Genomic DNA, 11,899 nt, shown 5'->3' on the forward strand with positions numbered 1-11,899 from the left:
AAACATAGTCGAGTCATTCGGCTGTCCAGCTTTGAGCCAATAATACAAAAACCTATTAGTACATTTTTTGTTATCTTACAATGTGGTGGCAATTCTAATTTTTTTATAAAAGTAAATTTATATAGGAAAATAGATAGTAAATTGGAAAATTAAGCATCTAAAGAAAAAGTCGACTACATGTAAAGTTGGAGGAGCAAATATTTTTTTTAACAAAACTAGAATTAAGGGAATAAAACAGTGTATATACAATTTAAATTTGAACAATCTCTTCAATTTTACTTATTAATAAATCAAAAATAAATAAAATAAAAAAAAAAAAGATGATAGGGAAAAGAATATATATTTCAATACAAAATATATATATATTTTTTTGCAAAAAGTAACTGCATCTGTCTTAACGCAGAATACTCTAATATCACAATGAGGCTTACTAAGAGAAAACATTACATGAAAGATACAAAGATATAAATCCTGTTTTTCAAACATTGTAATAATAAAAAGGAAAAAACGTAAGCTATCTACGTCTTAGTAAACAGAATTATAGACAATTAAACAATACTTTCAGTTACATTTAATATAATAACAAATAAACATAAATAAAAATAATATCACACTCATTTCTCTTGTCCTTAGAACACTAACAAATAATAATTCCTTAAAAAAAGGTGCATTTTTCACCAATATTTTTAAAAAAAGAAAAAAAGAGATTTTAACCAATAAATTATGAAGAGAAAAAAAATTAAAAGATATATTTATGTAGATATAAATTGTACAGAGGAGACTATAAATTTAACCATATGTGTATTACTTGCATTTTCAGAACAGCCCAATGCTTGATTGATATTTGCTAGTAATAAAAATATTGTTAATTAATCAGCTAGAATGACAATATGAAAAAACAAAATGTTGGCTAAAGATACAATCTTTAACAGGAAGAAAAATTTTCGATCAAGAAAAAACCAGAAGAAAAAAGAAGTAATAAATAACAAAAGATTCATGGAAGGAACATATACACTGTGTCATCAACAGTTCTTAGTAGTATATTTTAGGTCAAGAACATTAATTCTTATTTATTAAAATATTTTATTTGTCAATTGTTTTATTGTTCTTTATATAATGATAAATATAAATATTTTTGTAATAAAATTGAACTTTTTCAGCTCTTTACTGCATGGATAAATGCAATTTATTTTATTCCTACAGCTGTCTAATATACATTTGCAATAGCAGATTTATAAGTCTATAAAGATACTATTAACAATGTTGTGAACTATGCTATCCCATCAACCTTTAGGCACTATCAGTAATGCAATAAAATTGGTTGATTTATTCTTTTTTGTACATAGTTTCAGCAATCTTGGTATCTTCTTCAGGTATAGTCTCATCTCCCCAACCCCATGGATGTACTTCTTCTTCTGGGTTCTTCTTTACTGGAGCAGCAGACATCATACCAGTCCTTTGCATCCGACTCCTGACAACACTGTCTGGGACGATTTTACAATCATAAGCTTGACCGATTCTGGCCATGAAGTCAATAAAGGCTGTAGTGAAGTTCATTTTGTAATCTCCCAATTCAGCTGCTTTGTAATCCCATGGGAATACGTGATGGTAGTTGTGCCAACCCTCTCCAGAAGCACCAATAGCAACAACAAAGTTTTCTGCAGGGTTGATGTTCCTAGGAAGAAAGAAAAATGAATACAATGAAAAATCAAAAATGTAAACAAAGAAGTTAATAAATTGGCTAGCTGATATAGCTTATTTCTGAGAAAACTATTTGTTAACTCTCTTAGCCAAAGTGGGTCTTTTCACTATTGAAAAAACAGCCACAATTGTACAATACTAAAATATGCAGACTCCAAAACTGCTATCAAAAACTTAATAATTCTTTTTGGAATGGAATATTAGTATATAATTGAACTAAACAATAAATATTTATCAATTGATAGGATGAAAAATAAGAAATTGTGAAATAAAATGTTTTATGTTCAATTTGGAATTAATTCGAACAGTAAAGCCAAGAATCAGAAATGGATTTCATACGTTGAGTGTACATATTTAATTTTTCTAATATTATATAGCCAATTAAACAAATAATTTTGAACTTAGTTAATTAGTATAATAAATCCACATTATATTTGATACTTATAATATTTTTAAGAATAAAAAAGGCAAGATGATAGATTAAACTTACTTATCATATGGCCGGTTGCCCCACATGTGTGCTGCACTGTTTACTAGCCAAGTCATGTTGAGAGAGAAGCAATAACGGAACATTGTAGCAACAAACCAGGAATTGACAAAAGATTCACCCCAGAAATACATAGGAATCATCGTTGGAATAATAAAACAGCATAGTGGCATCAATTTCAGGTAATGTCTGAAGTAATAATACAAAATGTTAATAAAATCTGTTCGATATTGATATTATCAATACAATAACAAAATATGTTTAGAAAATGATATACCTGTGTTGGAACATTACAACTGGATTTTCTTTTAAATCTGACATATCAATTCCTTTTCCTTTCTCCATTACGTCAGGATGCTTTCTGCACAAGAGCCAACCAATATGTGAAAAGAAAAATCCCCTTGTAGCATTGTGTGGGTCTGCGTTTGTTTCAGAATACTTATGGTGGAGTCTGTGATCTCTTGCCCATTCGTAAATGCTATTCTGTAATTGTAGAAATAAAAAATTACAAGATGTGAATCTAATAAAGGTTAATACATACAATCTTAAACATTATAAGCAAAAACAAAGATTGAAAAAATATAGATTTAATTAACTTCCTTGGAGTAATTTATAATAGATAGATTAAAAACAATAATAGCTTCATTTAAAAACTTAGTTTACATACCTGGAAAGATACAGTGTTGAAAAATGCCAAAAGAATTTGAAGTGGATATTTTGCCTTGTATGATCTGTGAGACCATAGTCTATGCGCTCCTGCTGTTATTCCCAATGCAGCTACTTGGTAGGCTAGAATGGCTAGAAACAAAACAATACGTTTTTAAAAACATAATATTTTGTTATTGTTTACATAATTGAACTTATATGACACAATTACATTGTCACTTACCAAAAGCAACTGTGGCCAATTTAGCAGAAAAGAACATGAGGTACAGGCCATAGAGTGCAGCTATATGAAGGTATATAAACAGCAAGACATTTCTCCAAACGATTGACCGTTTATATGGCTTCTTCACAGGTGGATTTGGAATGGTAGTTTCACAGGTCAATGTTGACGTAACAACATTAGGTGCCATACTGAAACAAATTAATAAAATCATAAAATTTTATGATAACAATACATTCAAAAAGGTTTTCATTCTTTAAACCAAATCATTAAATTCCTAAAAGAAAATTAATTTTTTCAAACATTTTGAGTTGGGAAGACAAATTATAACAAAACTGTGATGGTTAAAAACGTGTATCAGATTTGTTGGGAAAGGTCAGGAGAAGAAATTTTATAAAACAATGAAAAACTGCAACTATAAATGGAAATGCTTCAGTTAAAACAATTAACCATTATCAGCTATTTCTAATTCATTATACAATTTATTTACAGCAGCATAATATGCAGTGAAGTTAAAACTTCAAATTAATATTCTTTTCTAGTTTGTTGAGTTTTATGCTGATCTACAGGTCCAGCTACAGATTCATTGCAAATTTTACTTACATAACATTATTACTATAACTACCAAATAACATTAGAAGCGCTTATGTAACCTATTCCCAATACAACCTAACATAAATACTAAAATATAATTCCTATTACTTTGAACAAAACAACTGGATAAAAAATTTATTAAATTACTTTCAATAACTAAAAATATTTTAGTAACAATACAATTTAACGGAAAAAGTTCTTCACGATTTATAATTTTTTTTTTCCTATTTTATAAGAGAAACCATTAACAATATTTACCTCACTTTATATTACTAGAAAATTAGATTAATGCAGTATGCTCACAGCGCATTCTTGTTTTCTTAAAAATATTAAAACTTTACATCGGCGAAACGTCAAATTTACAGTAATACGATACGTGAATTGCTCTTTTATAAACACCCCTCTAACATAAAAATCAAAATCTATTATTATGCTATTTGAAAAACTTACATACTCCGGATTCATCTCCACAAAACACTTTTGCGAAATGAAGATCAGTGAAGAAAACAAGAATAAATGCATGCTGTATATTGCAAATTTTAACATATAATTTATCATCTAAAATTAAAAGCTATTAGACAAGTCTAACAATAAAGACAGGCTAGTCCAGCTGTTGTTGATTACATTTCATAAACGATAATTTCGATTCAAACGATTTTTTGTGGAAACCAGCGGTGGATTCAGGAATTTTCGGAGGGGGGCACCTGTGCACCAGGTCTATCCCATATACAAGCTATCGAAGCTAATCGAAAATTTCGATCTTGAAATATACAGTATAAAGAACGTCATTAAAAAAAAGTTACTTTTTAAATTAAGGAAATAACAATAAAGGTTGCCTATTGTATTTGTGTGGTACGTTTTAAGGATAAAATATGTTAGAAAAATCAGTTCCTCAACAGAACATCAAGGAATGTTAATATTAGAATACAAATAGGTGTTCTTGTATGTAATTAAAATTTTTCAATGATATTGTAATTGATTCTTATCATTTAGTATAAGAATAATATGAATTTTCGTATAGCATAGCACTCAAGACACAATTTCAAAGTTATACAGTTGGCTATCATGTATTCAACTAATGATTCGTTAGCGGTCTTCACGTTTCAACACTCCAGGTAATTAATTTTATATTTGTTTCATTTAATCAACTAAATAATACATACAATGGCTATTATACCAAAAATAAAAGTATTTCAATTAAAACTGTTTTTAATTTTAGTCCAGTTCATATTCCGTATTTAAGTTGTGAATTCTAAGCAAGAGAAAAAGTATTTCAATGAAACATTGATAAGTAAAGATAAATATTAACATAAGCACTCAGTTATTCTTTTAAAATTTTTAGAAATAAAACATGAATTATGACACCTACCTAGTTATGCTCATGTTTTATTCATAGTACACTACCACTGTTAAACCCTTATTTGATTTGGCATAGCCGTTGCTTGCATCTATACTACACTACTTAATATTGTATATTTTGTTATTTAATCAGTCAAGTAAAATCCTATAGTAATACAAATAAGTATACTACGTATTATTAAACGCCTTAGATCCACTATGGTTCATTTATATTATTAGCTGAACACGAAATTTATACAATTAAACAAAAATATTTCAGCTTTATTTTATTCCTCAAATTGTTAAAGGGAATTAAAATATTGATTATTTATAAGGTGGTATAAATACTTACCTAATTTTAATAACAGGATAAGAGAAACGTAAATTAAATATTTATATAAAAAACTACAGGTTTAATTTAAAAATTGAGTAAAACTTTGCAAAAACCCCTTCACCAGTGTCCTAAAACTAAAATAAAAATTGTGAAAAAGCTTAATTGTTTTATAAATTATTAAATTTATAATTAAGACGAAAGAAGTGTTAAGTAGATTTGTAACTATGAATATGTATATATCGAGAGTATGCGCCGATTTTGGTGTAGTATTTCTTAATTGGTTTTGATTACTTTTTTTTTGTTTAATCTATTGTTTCAAACACTAATTGAAATAAGAATCTCAGACAATGTTAATAGTGTTCAGTAGATAGTTGAAAAACCAATAAAGATCTGATCAATTTTTGTATAGTATTTCTTTTTTCGTATCATATTTCAATACAATATAAAGATTTTGGTATAGTATTTATAATTAGTTTTGATAACATCTTTCCTTTTTTTTTTTTTTGCTTAATCTATTGTTTCAAACACTAATTTAAATAAAAATTGCAGACAATGTTTATAGTGTTCAGGAGATAGTCGAGAGACTAATGGAGATCCGATCAAACTGGTGTGAGTTCCGACGCCAGTTTTCTCCCTACCTTGTTAGTTATATCAAGTTCCTGTCTGTGTAAGGTATTATATAATCTATACTTCCTCTCCCAAATCTGTGGGCAAGTATTTAAACGAGCAGAAATGTACTTTCGATAAATTTGTTTGAAATCACAAGAATTAAGACTTAGAGAATACTAGAAATGATGACAAAATATATTTTGAAAATGTTTCGTGAGTTATTTAGTCATTCATTGAAAACGAGAGATAAATCAACTCAGCGTTTAGCCATTAGAACAATTCTTCGATGATAAGATCGACAAAAACCCACAATGCTCAGAATAAGATTTATGCAAAAGGCACATTCCCTTTGGACAAACACAAACTAAACATGATCTTATTTCTTTAAACCGCACGAAGAAAAACCTCACCGCATTAAGAAGAATAAAGTAAATTTCGGATACCGAAGATAAGGAAAATGATAAAAACTGGCATTGACTTCAGTTTGAATGTAAACTGGGCAGCGATCCCGAGTGTCTGGAAATAGCTGCATCAGGCTAACCTCGTGGAGTAAACGTTCGTTATCTCTTTTCAGTCAGGTCTTTGGATGCGTTAATAGAAGAGTTGTATTTTTATTTTTTTACTCTCTTCTTCTCATTCAACATCTACAAGTAAATTTAAATAAAGACGATTGATTGAATTATGAATGAAACCAGACACTTATTCATAAACCGGTTTTGTGTAATTAATAAAAAAAACCACTACAAGCTGGTGAAAGTTGTTTGATACTACAATACTATATAAACTCTTGAATGATTTGAAAAAAAATGTTGTTTACTTTTTTTTAAATCTTAGCTTGTCCAGTATCAGACAAAACTATAAAATAAAAATGTTAAGTAGGACCTGTAAAACAAATATTTACGCTAAGTAACAATTAATTTGTTTTTTAAATTTATTATTTCCTATTTCGAATGGGCTTTGACCCTTAACTGTATAATTGATGGGACGGTCTGAAATAAATAAATATTAAAATGAACACGAGAATCACTAGGAATTTTAACGGGAAAAAAAAACTTGTGATCCCTGAAAGATAGAGAAAGCGTAGTTAAGAGGTTAGAGAAATCGGCGAACCGAGGAAACATTACAACAACCGTAAAAAATAAAATAAAATAAAAAAGGTAGAATTCAAGCATTCAGAATTCAAAATTAGTCAAAACTAAACTTACAAATTCTTAATAAAATATTTTAAGTCATCCAAACTGAATCGGATATTAAAAAAAGCTGAAAATTATAAATGTTAGCCTTTTTTAACTAATAATAATAGAACAATCTGAATGTTTCACAAGGCATATTGTTTTTATATTATATTCCCTAGCGTTAAAATAAAATAACAACAAATGGAGATTATGATAAAGTGAATGAAAACGTTTCGTTATTCATCGACATAATACACCTGTCTAGTCAGACTACAATCTGTTATAGCTGGTGAAAGCATCTTCCAGACCCACAGGAGAGGAAAAAAAAAGATTCCAGGTCATTTGTTCAGCTTTTGTCGCAGAGTAGGGCCGCTATGTTGCGGTGAGTATTACATGTTACAAGAACGACCCATTCAGTGATATTTCGATAGTTTTGGGACAGTAGGCTACCTGTCTGAAATATCTTTTAGTCAAATCCATTAAAAATTATAGAAAATAATTTTTGATGTGCCAATTGTCAAGGAAATAATGGAATTCCGAAAATATACTCTTCAGAAATTCTAATATGTATAATACATGACTGTCGATACTAAAACAAACAACAGATAAAACTTCACAAAATAAAGTGGCAAATAAAATAAGAGGTAAACAAGTAAACTAACCTTTTGACTAACAGATAAGGTAGATTGTTAGCAACAAAACATGTTTGGTAGAAGCAGGTAAACAAATAACAAGGATTAACAAATATTTCCAGCTACTGATACTTTCAACCATTACTTTGCAAATATCAAAAACGTATAACTCTGGTCGTTGGTGAAACAACATATTGAGAGGGGAAGAAAAAATTTAAAATTTCTCCAAAAAAAATTGACCATATTTTTCTACACTACGGAAAGATTATTTGATCACTGCCTTTTTTCTTAACGTTTCCTCTTTAACTAGTGTTTATAAGCATGTTTGAGTATAATAAAAATTGAATAATGTTTTACAAATTAAATAATTTTGCAGTAGGTTTCTAAATTTCACAAATTTTGAATTGAAAAGTTATGAATCGCTTCCTGAAACGATGTTCCTGAGTATAATACATACACATACATTAAAAAAATACATATCTAATAAGATTTCTTGGACTGGGTTACATAGGAGTAATGGGGGCAAGGAACAGGTAACGATATTTTGAGAGATATCCAATATAGAATAGTGGGTTTGGGAGTACGATATCCAACCGCGACCTCATGCAGCAAACGCTTTCCCAAGGGAGAATAAATGTCACTTCAAGCTAAAACAAACGAAACCGTTATATAATTATCAGCTGATCCTCGGAGAATCTACCACGTAATTGCTCTTCTAAATAACATTTCGTAATAGATATTGGCACATAGGCGATGAAGGCAAAATATTTACAGATAATAATTTGTAATCCTTTAATTAAAAAAATAATAAAAAGTCCTAACATGGGCATAAGCAACGTTTTGGTTAAATCATGCAAGCCAGTTCACAAGTAGTACCGGTATACTGGACCCGGAATAATGTGGAAAATCAGAGATTTTTCAGAACTTCGAAAAGTTAGGATGGTGAGAAAGAATTTGGTGTCACAATAAGTTTAAATAAACATACTGTGCGAGTACTAACAAGGTGCTTTTGTTGAGGAATGTTTGCTCTTGTTGCTGATTTAACAACCATTGTTGCGGTATGAAAAAAACGTTTGAAGTCAATCTGACTCCAAGGCCGAGGAATTTAAGAATTGACGAGCAAGCAGAGCAATAAAGACGTAATCCAAACCAAACCAGAGATTACCATGTACTCTAAAGAGTTTACAATAGATTCTAATGAAGTTACAAATAAACAAAAAACAAGAAAATAATTCAACAGCAAGTTAAAACCGTTACAAAATAAATATTTTGTTGACATAAGTTAAATTTCTGTAACAATTATACAAGTGGCACATCGACAAGAGCACTCAATCTAGAGCCATTGAGCCGGTAATGACGCCGCACTCTGTCCCATCCCAGGCTAATGAATGCAACCAGGATATAATCCAATGAAGAGGCTTAGGGGCCACCTCTCTACTTCAAGATGCGTCCTGTTTCATAGGTCCAAATAGCTGGCGTATATTAATTCTAAATCAAGTTGGCCATCTATTACAAAAGAAAAGTAAACCAAGTACACAGAAAACAAGATTCCTAATGATTACTAACAACATACGCATAGGCGTAAATAATGCCTATGGAACGTCACAATACCTGCTTAAAAGAAAACATTTTAAAAAAAAAATTATTTATGCAATTAAAAACCTTCCCAAAATAAATAAACTTGATACTGTTATAAATATGATTATCTGTTAATGATAAATAAAAACCTAGAGACAATAATGATTACAAGTTATTATTAGTAGAGCTTCCTTTTTTTTTTTTTTTTTTTTTTCTTTTCTTTTTTTTTAGTTCTCCAGCTTAGAGCAAGAAAGATGGGTTATCCTCATAGGTTGCCAAACTATTCTAGCTAGAGTACAAAAGTCGAGATTTATTTCGAGTGTCTACTCCAATATACAAGTCAGCCAGCCCGGACCAGATTAGAACAGGCACTGCTTCAGTAATTCATGCAAAGTACGTGTCCCTCAAATTTCTTAGCATTTTCATCGTTATTTTGAATTCGTAGCCTTTCCATAATTTTTTTTGTGCGGTTGCTGCTTTATTAATTAAAATTAATATCTGGATTAAATAAATAGTAATTAGTGTCTTTTATGTGGAATATCTCGATTCAGGCACAAACAAGTTTATCAATTTTTTGGGTCCTTATGATTGGGACGCCCTCTATATGTTCGCCTTGCTATATATTCGAACTACTGAATACATGCAAAGATCACGGTTGAAGGATCTCGTCAATTTTTTTTTCAAGACTGATCTGTTCCAGTACTTAATGTCATGAAATAAATAACCCATGGATTCAAAAGTAGGACGACTCGAGAACCGTTTCATTGTGGGGTTGTCGACCCGCTCTGGGGTTCGATACCGCCGTGGACGTCGCTGCATTCCCACCTGCACCGCCGTTCATCCACGGAAGGATACGTGATGGGTCGAACATGATAAAGCATGGGGTGTAAACAAAGTCGAAACATATGCAGCTCACAATAGCAGGATTAAAACTAGCATAGAATTCAGATATACGAGTAGGTTTACATTGCTATATCAGGAAAACTATCTATCAAGAAAAGTATTTCACATTATTTATCATCCCTATCGTGGATGCCAATAAAATAATAGTTGTTATCTTTATTTTACTGGTCGAAACATATTTTAGATCTATTTGTAATTTTCTCCATCGCGGTCGTTTTTATAATAATTAAAAATCATCATATAAGGCAAAATACAATCAATCATTGCAAGATTTAATAGGGAAAGTGGAAAATAGAAAGTAAAAATAATGTGGTGGTTCCGTATTAAAAGAAAGGATAACAAACCATAAAATATATTATTTGAAATAATCATTAATAATCAGATCAATACCAGATTTTACTGGTTAATCCACAACAAATGTTTTACTTCTTGTTCCTTTAAAATAATGAAGTTGCCAAAGGGACGAGTATTAATCTGCCCAATGATTAGAAAACTCATAAAGCTGGGAAATTTGAGATTTTAAGACCTGATTCAAACCGCGAAAATTGTGGTATAACATTTTAAGTAAGACCAATACCAAAGCCATTAGAGTAAAGAACATGAGATTTTACAGATAAAATGCTTGAATTAAAAAAAAATAATGATGAAATAAAACATAAATTAGAAAATACGGTTAAAGTTGTTGAGAATTAGAATTTGGTCCTTCCCCACAAATTGTAGCTAAACAAGACGCAGTACACAATAAATAAGATCGCATAAACCACAAATCAAATAAGATTCGTAACAGTCGATTTACTGATACACGATTGAAATCATATTGTTTTGCAATCTTGGTCTTCCTATAATTGTCTAAATGAGATACAGTGATATCCCTCAAGTTACAGTAAGGAACAATACAGAAAGTGTCAACTGCAAGGAAGATTTAGATAACAACTACAGATAAGTTTAATAATCGCGCGAAAGAGTGCCATGAGGATATCGGATTTGCTCGGTTTGAATATTTACTCTCTAACATATTGTAAACTGACGTCACATTTCACTGTCATAAATTCCAACAACTAAATACACGATCACAACTAATAACTAACGTTTAAAGTCTTGGAAACGTATGCTATTCTACTTAAACTTTATACTTTTGCTTTCGAGCATTTTCTCTAGTACGTAAAAAAAAAATTGCACCATTCAATAAAAAAACCTTTAGTTATCTACTTTTTTAATGAGCCGTGGAATGAAGCTTGATGATAAATGACATTTGCTTTAAGTGCCTTTAAAATAGACGTCTTGACAATTAACAACGATTTGCCGAAGAGCAGCCACAATGACCTTGGTGCCCTTGAACTACGTCAGACCAGATTGCTTTACATCGCCTCACATCGGGCCAATAATTGGACAATTACACCAAAATAAAACTAGCAATCACTAAATAAATACAACTTTCTCCTCTTATCTGAGAGAGGTAACTGAACTCGTATTTCTCGTTTGTTAAAATGGCTCTCGCCAAAGGTGAAATATTTAAGATGAAAGGAATATGGTCCGGGTGCGGTCAAAAAAACTCAAATAGTAGAAATATACTATTTTAATGAGCCAACGTTTCGCCCCACGTTGCAGGGCTTCTTCAGGGCTAAAAAAGATACAAACACATAGTTACATAAGGAAAACAAA

General features: G+C 30.3%; 1 protein-coding gene across 4 annotated transcripts in view; it reads right to left on the bottom strand.

The window, feature by feature from the left end:
• Positions 1-319: 319 nt before the first annotated feature.
• Positions 320-11,899, bottom strand: part of LOC106683202 (acyl-CoA Delta-9 desaturase) — a 29,621-nt gene continuing 18,041 nt past the window's right edge. For 2 of the 4 annotated variants that reach the window (XM_014424511.3, XM_014424512.3), the window contains 5 exons: positions 3,078-3,265; positions 2,856-2,986; positions 2,466-2,671; positions 2,192-2,377; positions 320-1,675 (listed from right to left, as the gene is read on the bottom strand). In XM_014424511.3, coding sequence (XP_014279997.1) covers positions 1,327-1,675; positions 2,192-2,377; positions 2,466-2,671; positions 2,856-2,986; positions 3,078-3,264 — 1,059 coding nt within the window. In that variant the 5' untranslated portion in view covers position 3,265 and the 3' untranslated portion in view covers positions 320-1,326. Of the gene's footprint in view, positions 1,676-2,191; positions 2,378-2,465; positions 2,672-2,855; positions 2,987-3,077; positions 3,266-4,118; positions 4,259-11,899 lie in introns of those variants that run through there. The other 2 variants (XM_014424513.3, XM_014424510.2) reach the window with 2 other exon arrangements.

Source organism: Halyomorpha halys, unplaced genomic scaffold, assembly GCF_000696795.3.
Source record: "Halyomorpha halys isolate HHAL.00 unplaced genomic scaffold, Hhal_1.1 Scaffold472.1, whole genome shotgun sequence".
NCBI classification, from domain to species: Eukaryota; Metazoa; Arthropoda; class Insecta; order Hemiptera; family Pentatomidae; genus Halyomorpha; species Halyomorpha halys.